Raw genomic sequence first — 25,017 nt, 5'->3', positions numbered from 1 at the left:
CAACAGTGAAATAACAGATAAAGCTGAAAGGTGCAGAATGAATGAGAGCTTTGAAACATGTTTGTAGCTGCAGATAAAAGAATGCTTTACATATTCAGGCAACATCCAGTAATGTTATCTGAGAAGCTGGAAATGCAAAAGGGTCCCATTTTGACAGGTTAATATTACACTGTCTCTTTGTATTGTCACAAACTATTCAAAAAGACAATGCAGTATATGGAATAATCCATTCTCTAGGTGCATTGGCAGAATGTCCAAACTATGCAATATGCAGCAATTTCATCATCTGTGGTAATACGGAGAATGCACACTATAACTCAACATGCTAGTAGCTTTATATACCGTCAAAATGTGACCCTCAGCGTTAGACTAGTGGCTTTTTATGTTGATATGGAAAACAATCTAAGCCTTAAACCCAGGTTAATAACAGATCAGATTAGAGGGGTTGGTGTGGCTACCTGGAATCCTCCTAAGGGTGGGGTGCTGATAATAGCATGTATATCATCCAAACTGGCCAAGCCATGAAACCTGCTGGTGCCATTCTGCTGTCAACAATGAAATGAAATGAAGAAACACAAATGAAAACAGTGCACAATGCATAAGAAAAGAGTAACACAAAAACATGAATAATCCTTGAATATGGAGTGTGTGTATATATGAATGTGCATAAGTGTATGTGGGCGCTTCATAGATGTCTGATGGAGCAGCACTCAAGAAAATGCAATTTGCTGTCAGGCGGTGAAAAGCCAACGACAACAACAACAAAAACAAAAGGCAGATAAAGCCGTGTGTGTCTTGGAAACATAATGGGTGAAATTAGGGCAGAATGAAAAGGAAAATATAAAAGGCTTTCAGAAGGCAGGAGGAATGAATGAGCTCTGATTCATATCAAAAAGATATCCCTGAACCCTCTGAGTCAAAGAGGGCTCAACAGCAACCAAGCAGGGATAGAGAAATAACACTCAACAAAGTCGCTTTCCTCAAATCACTGACTCTAAGATCATGATATACTACACTGAGGGACACTCAATCCAAAACAAAGATGGCTATCATTTCAAGTCTCATACGAGTCTCTGTAGCGGGGGCTAATCTGGTGAACGGCTTCAAGATGTCTGTATAGTGTTTATGTGATCATGCCTGAAATCTCAATATAGCTTGGTACAAATGGTAACATTCATTCAATATAGTATAGGATTTACTTTTTGAGAATACTGGATGACTCAAACTTGTGTGTGCAATAACTGATCAAAGTAATACCTATTTACAGTCTAGTGACCTAATTCCAAGTCTCATTGTTGTCTATTAGGGGTGTAACGGTATTCGTTCCGTACCGTCACGGTTCGGCACACGCAGTCACACGACGAATACGCCTTTTTTTTTACAAGTGGGAAAAAAGTCTGTCATTCAGGGCAGTATCCACTACACTCTATATAATCCAGGGGGCGGTATTGCGCCTAAAAGATGTTTGCCAGCCGCCCTTAAACAACAAATGAAGAACAAGAAGAAACACAACAACAAAACGAACAAAATACAAGAAGAAGAAAAGTTAGTATGGCGATTTCAGATAACACACAGGAGCTAGAACCCACCTGCTTCTTTTAAATCAGCTGTGTGGGAACATTTCGGGTTCCCTGTGGACTACAATAACGATTAAGTGTGCGAGTGGTGGATCGGACGAGGACGGTGTGTCGGGCCATTACAATTATTAATGTCATATTTCAAGATGATTACTTAGATATTACAATATGGTTGGTTGAGCTGGAGTTCATTATTGAGCTTACACGTTAACGTCACAGTCATCTGAAGAACGAACCCAAACCTTGTTGTTTTTATTAATTGTATTACCAAATGGGTATCAAATAAACAGTAAGCATTGGTAACACAACTTCCAAAGTTACAGTAAAATAAAAAGGCCCCTGACTCGGACAATACACAATCCAACATGTTCAACAGAAGATAATCAGTTATATTGTTTGTACACATGGTACTTTACATATATATATATATTAGGGCCGGGACTTTAACGCGTTAATTAAGATTAATTAATTACACAAAAATTAACGCGTTAAAAAAATTAACGCATTTTAATCGCACTTATTTTTGCACCGCGGAACGTTTCTCACTGGATGAGTTTCAGGCGTACCGATTATACTGGAGCACCAACTAACGTTCATGACTTCAGACAACAACAAACCACAGTGAACAACAGTGGGAAATGTTGTTTTAAAAAACGGACGGATGGAAGCGTCGATAAGAGCACGGTTGTGTGCAAATTATGCAAAAAGGAATTTGCATATCACCGCAGCACATCAAGCCTCAAGTATCACCTCAATGCAAAACATATAGCAGCTAGCGTGGACGTTAGCCTCTTTTTTTAGGGACGGGTGGCGCAGTGGTCTGTGCGTTTGATCATCAGATCAAGGGGGCGTTGGGGAACTCCAGTTCGAAACCCGCTCCCGCCCCACTGCGTCAGGCCGTTGTGTCCTTGGGCAAGACACTTCACCCGAATTTGCTCCTGTCGGTATTGTCCACAGTATATGACCATTACATGTATGATCTGTATGTGTAATGTGTATTTGTAAAGCGCTTTGAGAGTCTTTGATAAAGCGCTATAATAAATATAAGGATTATTTATTTATTATTATTTTATCGCGTTCACACCAAAAAGAGCCGGTACTAAAATTAGTTCATGAGAACCTATTTACCCCCAAGAAAGTCCCTGCTAGAGAGCAGAGAGCTGCTAGAGAGCAGGGACTTTCGTACGGCTCTCTTGTGAGAAAAGAGCTATATTTCTGATTGGCTGGAAGGATTGCAAACCACGCCCCGTAAAACTCCCAAAAAGTTTTGTGAAGCCGCCATTTTATTATCCTTGCATTAGCATTAGCATTAGCCCAGCGCAGAAACGCAGAGAGACTTATGGCAACACAAAATAAAACATGGGAGCGGTGGAGATGAGGAGGTGTCGGCGTTCTGGCGATTTACTCGGAAGGCTTCAGTAGAAACTGCTGGGAGTCCCAGCAGCTTCTACTGAAGCCTTCCCCAACTCCGGGGACTTCCGGCCGGGGACTTTGGGCGGCAGTATACGCCGTGAAGTGGTTTGCGGCCTGCCAGTAAACCCAGAGCAGAAGAAGAAGAAGTGACGTCAGCGGCTTCATTTGCCTAATCCACCCCCAGGTTCAAAGAGTTCTCATGAACTAAGTTCTCATGAACCTTTGTGGGAAAGTACTGCGGTGTGAATGCGCCTAATGGTATACTAAAATCCATGTGAAAAAAATTGCTTCTCACTGTTCTCAGGTCAAATATTTATATGTGATTAAAAATGCGATTAATTTCGATTAATTAATTACAAAGCCTCTAATTAATTCGATTATTTTTTTTAATCGAGTCCCGGCCCTAATATATATATATCTGTTTGTTTAAGGTGTCCAGGTGATGCAGACAGGCTGGACCAGAGAGTGAGACAGAACTGGACTCCTCACAGCAGTGAACTTCAGCACAGGTACAAAGACTCTTTTCATACTGTACAAAGAATCAAGAAAGATATTGGTTTAAATGAATGAAGTATTGACTTGAATACACTGATATACATTCCATTAAACAATACTAAATGCTAGATCACCTACACATCAGTTAAGTTGAGGGTTTTTTCCATGCAAAAAGTTACATTTAGATGTTAACAAGCAATATGACTTTGTCAGCTTTCTAATTTAATGTATTGAAGGCAAAGATATTTAACACATAGTGAGAACTGCTACTATTTATCTCTCAATATTGTCTGTAAAAAACGTGGTAAAAGTTATTCTTTCAGTGAGACAACAGAGCAAGCTTCTACAGTTGCACTACGTTTTGATAACAGTTAAATATTATTTTGATAATAACATATATTTCAATGTTGATGAACTTCATACTGTTCATTCATAATCTGATTGTCTTTGTAGCTCATTGTTGAAATAAAAAAAAAACATTACAATTACGCTTTCATAAATAACACACTTGTTCTGCAATAATATGTTTTATGTTTCCTGTCATTTTTGTTAGGAAAGGACATGCCTGAAAGACAGGACATTTTCTCCTTCTCTGAGGGTCAAGAAGAACATCCAAGAGGAACATTAAAAGCTGATGTTATGAGATTTTAAGGCGAGACACCCCAGGTGAATAGGGTAATTTTATTAATTTAAAGGTATCAGCTAGAAATTTCTCCAGTTAATTACTTACAATAAGGCAATTGTCTTTTGTATTACAAGTTTTCTGAAATAGCATGTTTAAATATGCAAATTATCCATTATCTCATTAAATATGCACATATTTTAACACATTTCAGGAATCGAAATCTGAACTTTGGATATAGCCAGATTCAAAATTCTTGTTTCATTTTGTAGTCATATTAGCATCTAAGGCTTTTACAGAAGGGATATTGGATATCTCTTTTTATCACTCCATAAATCAGAAAATACTGTCAACAGCCCTAAAATATCAATTTTCGCCATGTTTTTAGGTATACAATGTTGTATAATTCAGGCTATGAATTATATATGAACAAACCCTTCTGTAAAAGCCTTCATAATATTGATAGGAATATAACTGGAAGGTTTGGTGTATGTACGTGCTACTGAAGTTGAAATTTAGAACTCAGAGTAGGAGAAAAAACTCATTTTGAGAAAACGACCTTTAAAGATTGCAGTGAGGCGCTAGCTAAACCCTCCTGTTCTTTGGATGACAGCTTGCGCATCGACGCACTCCGTGAAGGTATTTCATGTTCAGGGTCATTTTTTTTTTTATAACCTTGCTTCGTGCAAGTGACAATTGTTGTCGTCTTCTCTGTGAACGTTTTTTTCGCCGTTCTTTTGGCATTTTGAGATTTCAATTTCTAGCGGAAAGCTAACCAGGAAGTGTTTTAGCACACCACGTGACGCATCTGAACGAATCACGTTGTCATAAATTGACACCAGCCAATGAGATTTCGTTTCTTGGTTTAAGACCCCTTTGTGCTTTCACGATTGGTTGCTGATACAAAGGAAATGACCATATTTGGATCCGATGAGATTGTGCAGGAGAGACACAGCTTTCTAACGATACCTCTGTTGACATGGTGCACACAGCGGTCGCGGTACTTTATGTTACGTTAGAATGCTAACTTTTGGTGAATTTAGGAGAAATCTACAGACGCAAATAGACAAACTATAGTAAAATAAAACACTTAAATGTGTATTTTGTACGTTTTCCTTCCAAAAGCCTGAAAGAAAACATGTTATGGAATCAAAATAGCACAAAATCTCAAAATTGACCAGTACTTGAAAAACGATGTTTTTGCCTGCCGTGTCTCGCCTTAAGACCAGTACATGACATTCACTAAGAAACTACTTTTATTGTAAAAACAGTCAGCTGATCGAATGCAGCTATTTCCACATCTACACTCCATCAGCTGATTATTTATATTTGCCTCACTTTATGAGCTTCACAACATGTACCTTGTTTTGCAACGTCACAAATAAATGGGGCCAATCTTCAGTCAGATGTGAATGTGTAATCTAACATTTTCAGTAAGAATAATGGACAAAAGGAGTGCAAATACAAATACAATTTATTGAAATGTGAACCAAAAGTTAATCAAATGTTTTAAATATAAAGCACATATGGACAGAAGGTGTAAACCTATTAAATGTATTAAACACATTTAGTCAAATAAAGTGACCGACTAGGCCTGTGCAGTTGGTATCAGCTTTGCCCAGCATGGGCTCCTTCATCAGCCCTGGTCCTCCTCGCAGAGGAAAGACCCTCAGTCCTCTCCAAACCAACAGACAGGACGTCCATCACATGGAGGTTTCTCCCTGAAGTCTCTGCAGCTCTCTGGACACCATGCTGTCTCAATCCGTCCACACTGAATATGAGATTGGGAAAATGAAAATAATAAATGCTTTAGACAATAAGAAACATAAAGTTGACTGTTGAGTTGCTCATTTTTTTTAGATTGTCAATACTATTACTGTATAACTAATATCTCAGGTTAAGAAGCACATTCAAATAAAGATTGGTCTTTAAATACATTTTGTCTTTTGAATTGTTTGTCTAAAGTCAAGGATCTATAACTGGTACTTAGTTTTAATGATACAGTCTGGTTATTATGCTGTTTGGAGGAGGCCTCACAGGTAAGAGCGCTAACTAGCTACCATCACATGTACCTTAGCTTGACTTAAATGTATTAAACGTATAGTTAAGTGATATCAAAATATAAATAACTAATGTCATGCAAACATATTAATATTTGCTTGATTCCAGTGTTGAATTTAGTACAATTGCATACAAACGTTAAGGGGTTTTAAGATTCTGAAGTATTATGCTAAAAGCTCAATAACTTAGATTATTATTTATAGTTTTGCTGAATAGTTTCATGTCCGCTTACCTTAGAAACGTAAAATGCGACGGCAGCGTGCAGATGGGGAGCATGTTAGCTTAGCTTGGTAGCTTCAGCTAGCTCTGGAACTTCCAGCTCGGTGGCAGCAGGTCCCGCCTCGGCTCCGCCTCTTTGCCCTTATTTGGAGCAGGCTGGAGAAGGCGGGAGTTGAACTCTGGCGTCACTGTCGAGCCGTTAGTGGCCGACTCCGCCTACTAAGGGCTTCACGGCAACTCTGCAGAATCCTATGGGTGACGTCACGGACCCTACGTCCATTTATATATACAGTCTATGGATGCATATGACGTTGATCCTGCTATCATGAAGTCTGTTGGTGGAGAAGCATTAATAGCACGTCGGAGGCTGAAACCCGGAGCCGTCCCCTCCATATTTCAGCACAAGAAACCACTGAAAGAACGAAAGAGCCGGGCGATGCAGAAACGCCAAAGAATTGAGGTAAACAACTTTTGATTAGATTTCAAAGCGCACGGAGCACAGCAGATAACGCAGATAACGGAATTGCAGTTTTATTGCTTATAGAGGTGGGCACCGTTAGATTCTGTGTCTTTACGATCATAAACAATGTGTTGGATGTGGAGCTAGGATAAGTAATAAGGGCGCTAGGAGTGATTTCGGTGCAGTAATAGGTTAGCATTTTTCGCTCTGGGCTAATTCACTGTTAGCATTGTAGTTTATCTGCAGCTCATTCATCGCTCCTCCACTCATAACGGAAAAGTGTGAACAATATGCATTATGATAGGGATTAAATCCACTATTATTCCTCCTGGCCCAATTAAAAATGCCCCCCCGCGCAATTAAAAGTGACTGTGAGCACTTAGAAAACCCAACATTCTTCTAACCACTTCATTAGGCCTATGCATCAAAAAAGCCCTCCGCCATGCTTTCATTTCTTTCAGCCGAGTGGGTGCTTATAGAGGTGGGCACCGTTAGATTCTGTGTCTTTACGATCATAAACAATGTGTTGGATGTGGAGCTAGGATAAGTAATAAGGGAGCTAGGAGTGATTTCGGTGCAGTAATAGGTTAGCATTTTTTGCTCGGGGCTAATTCAGAGTCTCACTGTTAGCATTGTGTTTGGTTGTGATGGTTCCCAAATTACCCAGTGGTGAGTCCGCCTGGACTTTATTTTTCTAAACCTCTCTAAAAAAGGTCAAACGTCACTTGTTTTGCATCAATCTTGATACAGGGTACTTATTATATGTTATAGTTTGGATTCCTAAAGCTTTTAGTCTATAGTCTACTCAGAATCAGACATGATAACGAAACTAAGTTGTACTATCGGCGGAAGCAGCTGTGAGCGATAAGCCAAGGTTTGTTTGTTTGGCCACTGTGACGTCACGCAACGCCATCTTGCGGAGGAGCGGCTGAGAAAATAAATCGTCAGACTTGGTGTTGGGGGTTGAACAAAATAAATATTGCGCATTGCCAGACGCATATTATCTCCGATTTTAATACTGCAATATCTTAGATAGTGTTGTAGCTATATGATTTCGATTTTACTGGCAATTATAAAAAAAACCTTTGCATTTGATCTTTAAGAAGCCAAGAGACATGAGAGCCGAGAGACCAAAATAAATAACGGAAGCTTTTGGCATATGTTTTTCAACGACTTTGCGCTCTTGAAAACACTTTCTTATTATTTATGATGTCATATTTTCAAGACATTCTTTTTAGTTTTACAGCTAGATGAAACCTTTTTGTTTGACATCAGCCATTATAGATAATATGGCCATCTGAGTGTACGGTTTGTTTTTAACCGTTTAATACAGTTAATTATTCAAAATGTCAGAGTTCTTTATTTTTAAACTGAAACTTGCACTACTGTTCAAACATAAATAACAACAAACCTGGAATTATGCATTTGGGACTTTTTTTTGCTTTTTCTTGTTGTACCGAACCGTACCGAACCGTGACCTCCAAACCGAGGTACGAACAGAACCGTGACTTCTGTGAACCGTTACACCCCTATTGTCTATTGATCTGTTTGTGTGTGCAGAATTGTATTGATGCAGTAAGAATACTATTTTTCTTCTTCTTGTGTCCAATTTGCTGTGGAGAAGTCCAAATAGAAGTGTAGCACTAACATAAAAGCTAAATAAGGCTGCATTGGTTTAGTAGTGTCTTTTTCGTGTGGTCTAATGGCTAAATAGGTTATTTGAGGATGCATAGCATTAGCCATGGTTAAAACATACATTAACTGATTGTGGCAATTAATTACTTCCCAAGTAGATAATTGATACAAATTGGTTGAAATCCATTCGGCAACTAATGTCGATAACAAGCAGAACATCTGTTGTTTAGCGATGGTACTACGTGACGGCTGTGTGATAAAAATATGTATTAAAGCAAACTGTTTTCTATGAAAAGACTGCACTGGTGCAGGGGTTTTGTGATGTGACTGGTGTTGGCCTATTTAGTTTTTTTCAAAAGAATGAACATGAACCCAGCTACACCATAAAAGTCCCACATGAGAGTGAAAGGTTGCAGAGAGCCAGAACAGCACGAATGTTTACAGAGAAGAGGGACAAGAGGGTGTTTTGGGTGATGAGTGGGTGGGTGCTGGCTACTGACCTCGAGCTGGCTCTGTGCTGGTGTGGTGGTGGTACTAGTGTTGACGTCCCAGAGGGTGGGCACTGTGTTCAGGTTGTCTGGGCTGATGAAGGGCTGTGCATCAGCATACTCCGACAGCGAGTCAGCCGGAGAGGAGAACAGGGAGTTTGTAGAGAGGTCATCAATGCAGGACAGGTCCTGAAGGCAGAGAGGAAGAGAGAGGATGTTATGTTCAACTTCTAAAGAAAGGACAACATCTGTGGCAGAGCAGCGAGACATACCGATTTCCTTCCAGCTGTGAAGGAGTTGAATATTGTGAAATGACATGTGGATTGCCAAAACAAAACCACAGCCAGAAACATTTCCAAGTACTCTCATTACCAAGTTTCATGGAGAGAAAAAAAGTTAATAAATCCTAAATGTCCTAAAGCAGACACAAAACACAGGTTGTGCAGCAGAGGACTATTTGGTGCATACCTCAGAAGGGAAAAGTTGGGAGTGAACCACAGACAATAAAGGTGGCCCATTCATTCTGGAGTTCAGCCAACACAGCAATATTTTGGGAGTAACACGAGAAGCCTAAACAAAATCTAATCACACACAGATGTGTGAGGTTGAGCACATAAAATAGAAAGCGAGTAGCGGCCATAATGAAAGTGCTTGTGTCTTCGTCTGTATGCGTGTGTCATTTCAGCTATGGCTGCCTTCCAGACGCCCCTCTATTCATATCCTTTTCCAAACCATTAGCATGCCATGTTCTTTAACTAGCCCCTCACAGGCACCCCTTGGCCCCCTGAGACTTGTAAACATGGATGAGGGGAGATAGGGGTGAGGAGGGGGGGAGAGAATATGGAAGACACAACAGGCTGAACAGAGGAGTGAAATGTTTTTGGAAATGGGAACATGGGTCGACATTGTTGTGTATGTGTATTCCTGTGTGTAGTCCTCAGTTTGTGTGCATGTATATTTATACTACATGGGCCATGTGTGAAAGTTCCCACACCCCCCTTTCCAACTACACCCTACAAAGGACCATGAGGCAGCATGAATACTTCCAGAATATAATACTACAGTTTAACTCACTTTTAAGGGACAGTTCTACATTTGAGAAAACTAGCTAACATAAAGAAGAAAAGTGTCATCTTGATTGATAGATCTGTGTTGCATGTATGGGTTTACTACAGGTTAAGTTAGCTTAGTATAAACAGTTGACCAGCAGAGACTCCATGAAAGTAGTGCCAAAAAATAGGCATGTAAAACAGAAAATTGTCTTTGATTTGCAAACGTAAGTCTGCTTCAGTGCCTCCATTTTCAGGGACATATATTGGAGACATCTGAGTTGTATTACCATGTTCCTTTCAGTACTGGCAAGAGAGCAGGTAAGCCTATTTCTCAAAATGTGTAACTGTTCCTTTAAGGCCTGATTGTCTGAGCTACAAACTACTGTGTTATATAATATTCAAAAATGGAAATTATGTATTAGATATCTCTGTAACCGTCCTGCACTTAAACATGGTTAAATGGTTTTGCTTACAGAGTAATACTTTCTCACCTAAGAATACTGTACAGCAACAAGCAGTGATAATAAGTGGGTTTGACGCACAACATGGTGTTATGACTGAAGATGACTATTAAACAAAGGGAAAATACATGCTGTGCGAACCCAAAGTAAAACTGTTAGGCAACAGAAATGCACGACACTTTGTGTTGCTGCCACCTCGACAATATGCTGCTTCTGATTAATGAGAGAAGCCGTGCTCACTTGTCATAGCTGCCTGCTAGCTGTTGCTCACAGTTCAGCTGAAAATGTTTCATAGGCATGAGAAGACAAGAAGCAGAGCGCTTATGTTAACATGAGTGAATCATGTGGGAATGGGGCCCAGTGAGGGTGGTAAACAGCAGGAAGACCAACAGAGGCTCAACCCTCACAGATATGTGTATATTTTTGCCCTCTGACGTTAGAGAAACAACTTGCTGACTAACGCGGGGATGTTTGTGTGTTGGAAAGAGCTCTTCCAAGGGTACAGCCTGAGCTTATCAGTGTTTACTGGAAGCCTCTTTTTAACTCTTTCACTCCGTCTCTCTCTTTCTATTTCTCCCTCTGTGTGTGTGTGTGTGTGTGTGTGTGTGTGTGTGTGTTTCCTGAGGGCAAGATCAGACATGAGCTCAGAAAGCAGGCTCTCAGAAATGGTTCTGCACTGTAGACAGCTGAGTGGAACAACTGCCTTTTCTAGGGTGTCAGAGGGGTGTGTTTAGAGAGGGTTCCTGTAAAATATCACTCCCAAACACATAACCTTACTTTCTACCATACTTCCTTCCTCCATATTCTTTGTTTATTCTATCAGCTGTGTGTTTTTCTATCCCAGGAAAACTGTGTGTTTTCTTTCCAGCAGCAGAATAAATCATAAACAATTGATAAATACATTTAGAAAAATAACTAAAAACTCAGATTTGATATGAAATACAGCTAAATTAAATGTATGGGCTGTCATATATAGCTTCGCTTGTAAATAACGTGTAATTAAATGAATGACTAATTATAAGCATCCCTCTGGATTAATTCAAGCTCAAGTTAAAACGTGTCCTAAATCAATTTGTTTTCAAATATTGAATTTGTATTGAGACATGTAGGTCATTGCTCTGTGTTACGTTTGGATGTAACTTCTGGCTTTCCCACATAATGTACATTTATGTAACAGGGCATACTGTGCTGCTGAGGCAGTGTTGTTATTAGAGTCCTGATATGAAAGCATAACAGAGAACTACAGCGGGTTGGTTTATGCTAACCAAGTCGGACCGACCTGAACACCATGCTAATCGAGTTGTTAAGCAGAGCATAACAGAGGCAGCAGTGTTTGTCCCCTGGTGCTCCGTACCGAGGGCCAGCTCATCTTCTGTTCCTGAGAGAGGGTCCTGCCGAGCAGAGATAAGGCTTGAATTCCAACTGCTCTGATGCTAATCTGGCTCCCTCCGCAGCACACAGCCGTATAACTACTTATCCTGACTGTGAATCCAAAATCTGAATGTGTGTATTTTGATTCTTTTTAGGGAATAATATCTGCTTGAATTCTCTACTGCAATTTCTGAGAATAGGTAGGGAAAAAAGGAAATCACAGTATGGGTCTATCTGTACATGTTCAGAGGAGAACATGTGAAAGCCCATGTGAGTGTTATTTGTTCACATCTGCTGTTTGCCTGCACGTGTTCCTCCTCTCCCCTTCCATTTTGTTCTCTGCTATAAATGCTAAACCCAGCAGCATAATCTTCCCTTACGACCATCACAGTAAAGTAGAAACTACGCACAGTTACTGGCATCCTTCTGACCAATGGTGTATCACATGGTGACATTTTAAAACAACCTTGTATGCCAAATTGAAGCGCTGTATAGAAGCATAACACGCATATGCATGTACTGTATGTCACATCAATAAACCCAAAGAGGCAGTAAATTGTATTTGAGTGCCTCGATAATGAAAGTTGTCTACTTGGGAGATTGATTAATAGAGGCACAAAGCAATGAAAAACAGGATCAAATATACTCTGTAGAGCGGAGCTGCATAGCGTGATGGTGGTGGTTGAAGGTGGGGGTTATTAACCTCTAAGAATCAGAACTGGAAAAAATACATTTTTCACACTAACCACCCACAGACAGCTTGGCTTCATCATTCCGTTATGGGTTGATGTATTTACAGTGTGATGAGTAATCTGTCACACAATAACCCCCTCCTTTAAAAGTAACATACAGTGAATCTGTTATCATGAGGTAAGTGCTAAAAATTAAGTCAAAAATCCGTATTAGCAATTACAAAACAGTGAAAGGGGCATTTATCTTTAGCTTCAACAGATGCTTTGGTTGAAATGAATAACAGCAACGTGTACAATTGACACTGGGTTGTGACACCGGTGATAAGCTCTGGCACCACCATACAAGGAAGTCTGACAGCATTATCTTTTAGTGAGCTTTATAAAACAATACATTTATTGTATTTGTCTCTAAATATTACCATTAAAGGAAAAACAATCAAGTCTCCAATCATAAAACCTTCATCTAGTTTAAAATATATGTTTGGTTTATTAGATAATAACCTTTCTTAATCAGAGGACTGTAAAATAATACGTTCAGCAGCGTGTGTGTCCTGATAAGCTCCACTGTTACAATCATAGCCTCTCAAATCAATTTAGGAAAAGTTGATTAGACAAATGTTCGACATATTTATTTTAATTCTGTATGCTAAACTCTTCTGCATTGTAGGTTCAGTCACTGCTTACTCAACGGGAATATATGGACAGCACATGCCCCCTGGGACACACATGGTGCTGCCAGCTGCTCCTTCTCACCAGAAGTTGTTTGGCATGCTTAGAATGTCGACAACAGTTGACATGTCAACATGACGCTGGTTAAAACGACAGGGACTAATTCCTTACCAACTTCCCACCTGTATATACACACTAATTATTTGTGATGCAGTTCATGACCAAGATAAAGACTGGAGATTTATTGAACCATTATGAGAAATAAATCATGTTGTATGCCTTTAGTTTCCTCACTGAGACATATCGCAGATTATATTTCCCCCTGCTATCAAAAAGCAAATATAGGTAAAAAGTACTGTATCTAGTCCTAGGCCACATTCTGTTAAACTCAATAACCTGCGTTAGGGCAGGGCCAGACCCTGGGCTTTCCCCTCCTACAAACTGCCAGCCTTTCCAAGGCCAGGAAACAGCTCACCCTGTCCTCCCACATACCCCACACACCCAAACACACACCTCAAATAACCTCATGATATGTTTCCGTCATCTCTTTCTTATTTTCCCTAGTGTTTTAAATTCCATCCCCCTTGTTTCCCATCCCTCTCTGTCCCCTTTCTCCCTGTACGTTTAGCCTCTCCTTATGTGTTTATTGTAGTTTTGTTTTCCCACAGTATTCTGCAAGACCAGGAAGAGGATCTCTTTAACCCAACACTTATCTGTATCAACATCCTTTTGGGTAGATATTGTCAGTCAGTCACATAGATCAATCAGGACAAAAATGGCCTTATGCTAAAAGCACCATTATGCCACTAAGGATGAAGAGAAATGTAAATGTAAATATGTGCCTTTTGTACAATGCAGTGTGTACTGATATAGGCAAACTACAATCTAAAAGCAAAAATGTTAGAAGTCCAGTGGCGTCTTAGAGCAGCAACTGCTTTCCCAATTGGCCTTTTTATGTCAATGTGCCCTTGCTCGAGACCAGGGGTGCCCAACCAGTCGATCGCGAGATGTGTCTAAAAATAGAACAACAATATTCTGTTTTATCGTTAATGTCCTATAACATAATCTTCCCGTGCCAGAATAATGCACTTGAACGCATCAAAGCTTTGTGACCGGCTAGACCCCATGTGTCGGGGCGTGGCTGGTCGGCAGTGGGCACTATTTCGCTGATGTTGTCCGTGTCAACAACAGGAGTGACAGTCCGCACACACACAAGACCGCAATTATGGCAGAAGCAAAAAAGCACAAAATATATAATTTTCACTCCGAGTGGGAGGATGATTATTTTTGTATCTATTCCAATTCAAAGTCCATCTGTCTCATCTGCAATGCGAGCGTGGCTTTATCGAAGAAGGGTAATTTAGGAGCGGCATTTCAAAACAGTGCACAAACGCTACGAGACGGAATTCCCTCCTAATTCTGCCCTACGCTCCCAAAAGGGGAGGGGCCTGAAAGGACAGCTAAATGCACAGCAGTCCATTTTCACCAGGCCCAACAACAAGAGCAAGGCTGCTACCATAGCATCTTATCGTGTCAGTCACGTTCTTGCGAAACACATGAAGTCTTTCAAAGACGGCGAAGTTGTGAAAGAAGCATTCCTGGAGGCTGCTGACGCACTTTTGGGGGACAGTAAAAATAACTAGCATTTCAACAGGTTTTTGATATAATAAAAACTCAAGTTAGATACCGTTATTAATCAGCTGTAAGTTTTAGTTTGTTTGAACTTATTCATTATAATTATTGTACAAAATGGTATAAGAATGCAAACTTAAATTGATTATAGTCTATTATCAATTCAGGTTAAGAAACTAGTGTTGCTTGCATCCTATTTTACAGGCATTTCTTTTTATACTCTACTAAAATGCAACAAAAAAAGGGTTTGATTCTATTAATTTTGTCATTTTTATTGTACTTTGACAGCAGATTCCTGAGTAGCTTCAGATCTGAGTTGTCTTTTTAGTAAGCTTAATTTATACTTTTGTAGCAACACTATTTTTATATAATGGCAAAGAAAGGGTTCAGAGTCTTTTCTTTTTTTCTGTGTCATATGTGGCAGCACTGTTCAATGTTTCTTGAAAACATTACCCACTGTAGTATGTGACGTGTGAATAAACTCCAACTTTGTATCAACAACACTGTTGTGTAACTTCAGTTAAATACTTGTATGTGTGTAGATTAGAAAGAGGTAAGATAAAGGATAGTATTTTATGAAGTATTAATCGTACAAAGGTAAGTTTTATACAAGTAGAAGTGTGTATTTACCTGGTAGTAGGCTGTCAGTAATGGCTACGCCTCTCCATTTGGACTGGTAGATCTCGGCAGACTGGCAACTTTAAAAGTAGCTCTCGGTTCAAAAAAGGTTGGGCACCCCTGCTCTAGACTATAATGTAGGTAGTCAAAATGACAGTGTATCCTAGTGTAACACAGCGAAATAGAGTCGTATTAAACCACCCACCCCACACTTGATCAGCTGACTAATGGCGCATTTCCACTGCAGCGGGTAGCCCCGTTTAAGCGTCCTTAACCGTCCTCAAGCGGCCAGGCCGGTTTTTGGTGGCGTTTCCATATAGCCTAGTACCGGCTAGCGGGTACTTTTTCCCTCTTTTTCCGGCCTCATAAAATCGTGGTTCCCTCAGACCAGGGCCAGGGCTGAACTAGTGACGTCAACACTCTCGACTGCTGATTGGTCAGAGAGAATCGTCACAAGATCGCGCGCGAGTTCATCCCTAGCGTCGCATATATATTTAGAAGCAAGCTTGCAGCATTTTTATAAACAGCATTTTGTAAACGGATGAGCTACAAAAATGGCTACGTCTAATAAGAAAAGCACACCGTGGTCGACCGAGGAGGGTGACGACGTTCCTACATCTCATTGGGGATGATCAAATCCAGCGGGAGCTCGACGGAACAACTCGAAATGTGAACAAAAACAAAGCCGATCGCCCCGCCTACACTGCGTTGCTACCTCAGGTCCTAAACTGTAATGTAAATGCGCCACGGCCTCGGACGGCAAGCGAGGCAGCCCGAGGCCTGAGCGAGGATGCTTAGGGACGCTTAAACGGGGCTACCCCGTTGCAGTGGAAATGCGCCATAAAACAACCCCCACCCCAGACCCTCCATTCTGGGGTCAGCTGTTAACCTTGTCCATGCAGTCAACAGAACCTGATTGATTGGCCGTGTGTGTGTGTGTGTGTGTGTGTGTGTGTGTGTGTGTGTGTGTGTGTGTGTGTGTGTGTGTGTGTGTGTGTGTGTGTGATGTCAGGCTTTAAGTCAGGCTTCAACATACAGGCCTCCACTGGTATCTCTCTGTCTGGGGTATGTTATGCTAAGCTGTATGCATGTCCTTCAACTCTGATATATCTATTAGGCTGTGACTTTAATAGCACTGCTCTAAGCTTATCTGTTTCCTTGAAACAGACATGAAATATTTCCAAAAGCACTTCTTTTATAGATGTGTTTATGAGTAAACTGGTAGCAATTGCACTTCTTTCAAATTAGGTATTCAATCAATCTGCAATGGTGTTTTGTGAAAAGTAGAAAACCTCTTTGTATCCCCAATTCACTCTAGAAGACATGCAGACATAAATCAGAATCAAGAGTCCAATTTGTCCAAAAGCCATTGTGTTTTATGAGTACACCTGGAATGATTTAAATCTTGTTTTTGACCCTTTAGTCACATAGCCTGCAGCCAAAAGATACATTTGAACACTTTTTAAAGTCCATCACAGATAATTAAAAGTCTCAGGTCTAGAGAACGGTCGTCACAGCTTCAGTTGTTTCACTAAGCACAAAGAGCTCCACTCAGGACCCCGCCAAGCCAAAGATGATTTTAAAAGGCCTCTGACAATATTATTTAATACCCAGGTTAACTTTTCTTGACATCTGTGCTGAAATGTTGGTCTAAGAAATAAAAGAGATTAACAATGTTCAATGTATTTACACTTTAATGGTTATAGGGTCAAAAGTAAATGATCTTGTCATGTTTGTCTAGCCCACAGACAGCCAAGTCTCGCCTATCCCTGACCGACTATTCAATGCTAATCGAGGCAGCATTGCCCGTCCAGCAACCTCATGACAGGCAAGTCTTCATGTCCTGCCAAGTCTGAGTAAAGTAAGCCATGAACTGTTGCTGCTTACAAACGCTTGGAACTTTCCAGTGTTTTCATATGTTCTGGAAAATAAAAGGATGTCATGTCAATGTTCCCAGCTAGCAGCCGAATGACGGTGCTGGTTCAAAGAACTGTTATTTGTTCATGTGGAAGAGCTTTAAACTTCCACTGAGCCTACTACTAGAAACAAGGCAAACAGGCTCCAATATCCACAATGTGCTGCCAGCAAATAAAACTAAATAAAAGTCTGGCAAATTCAGATTCTTGTTCAAGTACAAAAAGTAGCACAAGATGGTAAATAACAAGAGAACAGAGGAAAGAGAGAGAGAGAAGCAGTGAGAGAGATTTCATGGGGTGGGTGCAAAGAGGAAGTCAACCACAGAAGGGTGCCATGATGAAAAGCCAATAGACCAATAAGAATGAAAAAATATGGTGGGTTTTGGAGAAGAATTGCAATCGTCAAAAAAAGGGCACAAAAGTACACACTCAATCTACGTGCGTGTATGTGTGATGACCTGCATGAGCTTGCGTCTTCAGTGCAGAGGAAAGTAGGTGTGAGGGGAGTCTTGACGCAAGATGACGTCTGAGTTATGAAGAAATGTCAACATACCACACAACCCTTGCAACAGGGGCTGTCATTTCCTACAGGCACATGGGACATCCCTAAAGAATAACTGAGAATGTTGATACATTCTGAGTGAGGTAATGACATTTTTGATCATTTCTCTAGGGAAATTGTATTATCTCTAGAGGACAAAAACATCTACCTATTAGGAGTTTTATTCCTCTAAACCAAGCCCTTTTAATGTCTTGAGTTCATTATCTGATGTTGATATATGTGTGTTAATTAGTAGCATACAACCTGAACTGAAGATACTCTTTGAAGTCTGAAATGACATTTGACTATATCCTATTGTTATGCTCTAGTGGGAAACCAATACTAAACAACAAGAAGGTTCAGAATTGTCTGAACGTCTAAAGTGTATATTCACAGCTTCTCGTATCACCCCAAATAACCTTGCTCTTTTTGGCCTCGTGTGTATGACACACACCCAGGCTTTCCCACACCTGCGGCCAGTGAACTACTATCACGCTGTGACTCATGACGGTGGGCTTGTTGCCCGTAAGTTGCTGGTTTGGTTGTTAGCCAAACATCTAACTTCTAGCAGGGGATTGTATTTACTTTCATAACCCTGGACTCATTGGCTGGGACTATTACATCAAGTTCAACTTATCTTCACATTATGACGACTGCATGGTGGCTAGTAGACAAACACGCTTATATTATACAACAGTTAAAACCAATATTTACTTAATGTATTGAGAAAATTGGAAAGAGACACCCTGAACCAAAATGTAAATGACACCCAACAGTATAGGGACAGAACAAGGGTGGAGAGAGTAGTTTGACGCATAACATAACACCATTCAGCTACAGGTTAGTAGTTTGTTGGTGACACATATTAATACAAACTAGAATGAATTAAATTCTATCTCAAATCAAAGTTAAAAAAGGAAAACAAAAAGGCATAAAGGGCTGTTAAGTGAAATGCTACCGTTTTGCCAAGACTACTCACTGGTGCAAAGAAACTGCAATTATTAATTACCAGTAAAACTAGATGATCCGTGAACCTGAAATGTAATATTCGTATCCTACTGCAGCTGCTGCTCAGCTTTCTGAATACATTCAGACCCGACAGATTTACTGCACCTTGTTTCCTGCATGAACTGTTTTAACAGTCGGGAATAATTATCCAGAATACCACCCTGTATTTTCACCTAGCACCCCCATGAATTATTCCACTGTTGCAATTACACATGGCAGATAAGCAAGACGGCAACATTTAATCTCTATTTTGAGCGTAGCAACCTGCATTACTGGCATCCACTCATCATCACTCCATCCCTCATGCTCTCACCCATCCTCACAATCATTTATTCACATCTCATAAACTGCACGCCTAGGTCATGCTTTAAGTTTAACGTATTATAAATAAGTTCCGACCAAGAGGCTTCCGAGCGGGCACCCCTCGTTTTTCCAGCCAAAATTCACAAATGTTCAAGTTTGTCTTAAAACAGTGCTCAGGAAATCTGCCCTAAAAAGACTGTAGATCTGGAACAAACCATCTAACTCAGACGGCTGAAGACTCATATAAGCTTCTGATCAACTTTGGAATAAATTACCACCCCATCTGTTGGTATCGCTTCAGAAAAGTATCTCTAAATTATTGGTATTAACATGAGAAATAAAACATCTTTCAATGTTCATATCTGCCTTTTTATGTACAAACTGTGAGAAGAGACGAGATAAAGGCAACGTAGCCTGCGCAAATGGAAGAAACAATAAAAAACTGTCCATCTTCAGGTTGCTGTGTACTAGACAAAACACATTGTTCAGGGAAAAACCGACTCGACGCCCCCGATTGTGTAATTTCACTGATTTCTGTGAGGAATATAAATGCTGACGTTGTGGGATTAGCCAAACAATTTAATCAGAGATTCAGTGGAAATGTGCAAGACTCACACCAATGAGCACATTGACTGACTAACATTATGTAGTCTAATCTAGGACAAATAGAAAAAAACTATGCAGTGCTCCTTACAGTGCAATGCAACCGTGGCCATATTTAATAGCCATCAAGTAAACAGACAAAAGTGCTATTTAGCCTGACATGATATCAGGTTCTCACACTTACTGGAAGACAGCGAGGAAGGGGTGAGACGGACAATCATTTGTCACAGTTCCTGGCTGGGAAGGAGAGCATCAAAGACGTAATGTGTGACTGACTGGCAACTCTGGTGTGCCAGCATGGAAATGTACTGCCTGACTTGATGATGGACAAAAGCAAACTTGGAATAGAGAGCCCAAATCCCAACCATTGATTAGCTTTTTTAGCATACCTCTTGCTCACAAACAGCAGACAAGTAAGTGAAGTTTGCAGAAAAGGAAATGAGGAGAGTATATTTTGTTTCCCGTGACAAGAATTAAGTCTTATTCTTCCGTAAAAATACATCTAAATGTAGATTTCTATTGAGCATTTTTCTTAGTCTATGACGTGGCTCAGTCTTTGTCCAGGAAACACGCCTTTGTAAGCACTGCCGGGAAACAAATTCAAAACCTTTTTTGAAATAGATTTTCATATTGTTTACTGAAGGTGTGTAACCGGCTCCTTACAATTGAATCACGTGTGTATCCTCCGTTTTGTCAGACAAATAAAAATGACAATACATAAATAAATAACTTGCCTGCCTTTCTACCATAAGTATTACGATAATAAGGAAGTATATTATATAACAAAAATCATTCAAGGAAGTTAGAATAAAATAACATAAGTGGGTAGTGAACATTTTACTGGCCAAGTTCATTGATAAGGAGGAAGACAATAACACTTCACACAAGCAAGTTTCGGTTTGACACATATGCTTCTCAGAAAGTTATTAATGATTATAAAAAATAGTTTTCAATAAAATAACAGCAACAACAGACTTGATTCAGCGTAATAAAGATAAAAAATAAGCAAACAATACCTTGGGAAGCGGTCGTCCCAGTTGTGAATACAATTTAGTCCAAAGCTGCATGAGAGACATGGGTCCAAATGCTGCAGTATGGTGGGGGTAAACACACACACACACACACCCACACTCCTGCTTCACCTAGAGTCCCTGAAAGCGACAGCCTCTTCCATGTGTTGGTCAAAGTGTTGTTTTCACCTTACAACTGGTGCACTCCCACCACGCAGTTCACTCTCACCCTTTCAGTTCCTCTCTGGTTCAACACACACATTCCCTCTACAGCAGGTACACTCACACACACACATACAAACCCTGCTCCGCTCACAGACAGGGGGCAAGTCTAACACATGCTTCCTGCTTCAGCGGGACAGTCAGGTATTTGCATAGAGGGCTTACTCATAGTGATTGTGGACTAGTTCCTCAGAGCTCTGAAGGTGGTTGGAGAGCGAGCGAGAGAGCAGCGGAGGGGAGGTGGGGAGGGGAGGGGAGGGAGGAGGGAGGAGCTTTCAGGAAATGATGCTTTTGTTGGTAAGTGACTAGAGTTACTGGCAGTCGGGCCCATTTTACTGTACATGGTGTAACTCAACCGCATTTGTAGTGTAAACAGTATTGCACTGTGGACCTGGCCGTTCCTCACACCCCGCTGCTTACAGCTATGTTTAATGGGCCTGAGCCGCTATTTAATGATTATTATATTTAGAGACAGACTCCCTGCCAGGCTGCCTTTCTTACCTCATACTCTGCTTTCTGTCTTTCTTTTGTCTGAGCTGGCTCTATTTCATTGTTGCTTTTTTTAGTAATGATAAATGATTGATATTATGAGCTAGGGTGTAGCAATATATCGGGATTGACGATAACACTCATATTTGAATGATGAAAAATTATGATAATTAAATGTAAATAATTCAGTGCCTCTTGTATCATTTCCTTTTCTATGCATTTTCACTTTGTCTCCCTTGCCAAACGGCTCAGACACTGATTAGTCGAAATCGTTTTTGAGACAAAATGATAAATAAACAATGTTAAAGGATTACATTTTTTATTTTCTATAGATAATGTGATGAATACTGTTATCGTTAATTAGCAGGTGTAGTTCCCAGGACACTTTTATTGAAAGTTAGCCGGTCAAAACATGCCTCTGTTCTGTTGTGTTAATGATCTTTTAAAAAGACATTTGGCAACAACATACATAGTTCCCCGTATTCTAAAAAAACAAGTAACAAGAAAGTAGCTCAAGTGTTCAACAATGTATTAAAAAGGTCAAGAGCAAGCTACAAATGTGCCTTTTCAAAAAGGTCTTTAAGGAGTCAGCCACCACTTCTCTCTGTGCACACAAATACATCCTCATAAAGGATAATTCCCGTTTACTGGAACTAGGGATGAATTGTTGAAAAAAGAACATTCTGGGAATCTGATGGCAAATGGGTTATTTTTAAAATCCAAGATACTGATCAAAGACAGTGTTGTAACACTTGTTTTTCTGATTGAACCCCAACATGAACTGTTTAAGGGGCATAAATCAGGAAATTGTGGTATTTAAAAACAGAAATAATGTGATTTATCTCCTTCATGGATGGCATGGAGGGGTCAATTTGCACAGCCAGCTTCCAGGAATATGTGATATCAAGCCAGCGTGGTAAGGTACTGTAATGTCCATCTCTGCAGGACTGCAGGGGAGCCAGACTCTCAGAGACTGAGTGGCGCCTGTCCGTGGTGTCATCATGCTATGAGTGGGAATCCTCTGAATAATAGGTGTGTGTGTGTGTGTGTGTGTGTGTGTGTGTGTGTGTGTGTGCACGGGTAGGGATGAATTATGTATGAGCTTCTTTTGAAGACTTTAAAAACACCTCATTGCATCCCAGCCTAAAGAAGGCTGAATCCTTGCATGTTTATTAAAGACAAAACAGTTTTCGTACAGACCATTAAACATGCAGCCTCATTGTCACATGCACATACCTAATCAAATACAGGCTAGTTATATGTTCAAGCATCCATGGCTTATTTAAAAATAAGGTGGATCAGGTGGGGCAATCCCAAAAGAAAACAGTGATCCTATCAACCCTTCAAAATAATATTGACCTTCCTTGTTTAAACTAGGGCATTGAAATAAGACTATCTTTCAAGGAAGTCACGTGAAAACACCAACTGATTTCAATTATAACATAAAAAAACCAAGATGATCTACTACGGCACTTAAATAATATCCGTTTGAATGTTTCCTTTAGCATGGCACGGTACATATTTGGACTCTGAAGATATATGTAAGTCGGTTTGAACTGTGCTTGTACAAATAAGGATGTACTCATGGATCAGCTGCTAAAGGGTCTGTGGGGTCACAAAGGTCTAAAATAAATGCATTATTAGAGCGCAACCCTGCGATCAGTGGACCTTATCCAGCATGCCTCAGCCGTTAGCATTTTTCAGGCCAGTTTGGAGACTAATTGGAGTTTGCTGTTGAATTTCTCGCACTTTCAAAATACATATACAGTTTGTCAGGGGTATACAATTACAATGTGTTAAAAGATGGAGACACATTTAGGTTTTGGGTATGACTTCAAATATTGCCAGTGCATTTCTAGATAAAGCTAAGCTGTAAAAGCAGACTGCAGTTCAGTTCTTCTAAAGGTTGCACTCTGGACATGAATACAGTATGTGTGTGTGTAATAGTGAGAGGAACCGCAGAGAGACAGAATGAGAGAATGTAGCAAGAGAATATCACTGTGCATATTCCTAAAAGTGCTCAGTGTGTGTACATGTGTACGTACAGTACTCGACGAGTGTACAGTATGTGTGTTAATCTGCATGCTTGCAACGTGCTGTTGACTCTTTGAGGTTAGCCTCAAAGAGTGGTGGTGAGTGAATGAGTTCTGTTTTTGGTGTCTTCCAGCAAGTCTTGTTAATATTCTGGTGTTCTGCATAAAGATCAAATACTCCACCAATGACCCAACCATAGACAGGTGTGCACGTGTCACTGCGGCAGAACTTCTAAGGTATTGGTATCATTTTGTGATGGCTACAGATATGTTTAGTATTAACTCTGGTGGTTAGTGAACCAGCACTGTTAGAGTCATCAGAGCTAATTTTACAAAATATAAAGCAGCTGCCATCTAATGTTTGAGTAAATATGATGACGCCTCAATTTGGTTTTGTCAAAGTTTCCACTGTTTATATAAATTCCACTGAGTTGTTTGATTGTGCTTTTTAAGGATGTCATTAGTTTCCAAGTACCTCCCAAGAGACTTAATGCATAAGGGGACTTTCATTGTTTACTTATGCATGAATCACTTGCAATTGAACCACATTATAAAATAAATTGTAAAATAAGTTCCACATGTTCTGGTGAATTAGAAAATCATTTACTTGTCTAAATCCAATACATGTAACTTAAAATGTGAGAGGCCAAATTCATATACACTACAGCATAGTACGGTGCCCATGAAATTATTTTCTCAGCTTGTGATAAAGTGTAATTGACTAATGATCCAGGAAGGAGATCAAGTCTGTAATGGGAGTCTATTAATTGTAAAACAAACATTTAGCTTTACAGACGGATATCCACATGCTCCAACAGTGTGCTTCCTCACAATAAGAGGATATTCCAACCGAGCTCTGGTGAACTGCATAAATAAACTGTTACACTGCGGGAAGTCAAACCAAAAGAGACTTCTCCAACAGCTGTACAGTGACTGAAACAAGCACATGGCTGTGATACACATGGCAGTCACCTGACAAACTAAACTAGGACATCCACTGACTGAGCATTTTCTGTGCCGTCATGGTTCAGCAGTGTACAAATCTACTTTCTAATTAAGGACAGAGTCAGCATAGTGCTCTGATGGTCGGAAGGATTGTGGAGGGCGAAAAATGGTCCGAGTGGTGAGGTGGTGGATTAGTCACGATGACCCCGTGACTTACATTTTCTCTGCATGCCTCACATGGTAGGGAGTGTCGAAAACCAGAGAGAACAGCTGAGAAAGCAAAACACAAGCAGAACACCTCTCTTTCTGAGGCTCAATAGCATTCCACGTCGCAACTGCCGGGAACTTGCAGACCATGAATGCACCAATGATGAAAGAGCCCATTTAAATTAAACGTTCAAAAAATGCCAACTATAAAGAGATACTTTTCTATATGTGTACATAAATATAGATCATTGTAATTACTTGTAAGGAATACAGCT

At 40.2% G+C, this 25,017-nt stretch overlaps 1 protein-coding gene across 6 annotated transcripts in view; it reads right to left on the bottom strand.

Moving 5' to 3' along the window:
• The window catches only part of si:ch73-63e15.2 (protein strawberry notch homolog 2), a 73,675-nt gene that overhangs the window by 23,544 nt on the left and 25,114 nt on the right, over positions 1-25,017 (bottom strand). Inside the window, exons 1-3 of one of the 6 annotated variants that reach the window (XM_034229753.1) lie at positions 20,853-21,256; positions 8,983-9,159; positions 459-545 (exon numbers count right to left, since the gene is read on the bottom strand). In XM_034229753.1, coding sequence (XP_034085644.1) covers positions 459-545; positions 8,983-9,159; positions 20,853-20,912 — 324 coding nt within the window. In that variant the 5' untranslated portion in view covers positions 20,913-21,256. Of the gene's footprint in view, positions 1-458; positions 546-8,982; positions 9,160-20,852; positions 21,257-25,017 lie in introns of those variants that run through there. The other 5 variants (XM_034229754.1, XM_034229750.1, XM_034229751.1 and 2 more) reach the window with 5 other exon arrangements.

The sequence above is a fragment of the Gymnodraco acuticeps genome, unplaced genomic scaffold (assembly GCF_902827175.1).
Source record: "Gymnodraco acuticeps unplaced genomic scaffold, fGymAcu1.1, whole genome shotgun sequence".
Taxonomy (NCBI): domain Eukaryota; kingdom Metazoa; phylum Chordata; class Actinopteri; order Perciformes; family Bathydraconidae; genus Gymnodraco; species Gymnodraco acuticeps.
The sequence above is the reverse complement of the archived record's forward strand: the minus strand, read 5'-3'. Positions and strand labels throughout refer to the sequence as shown.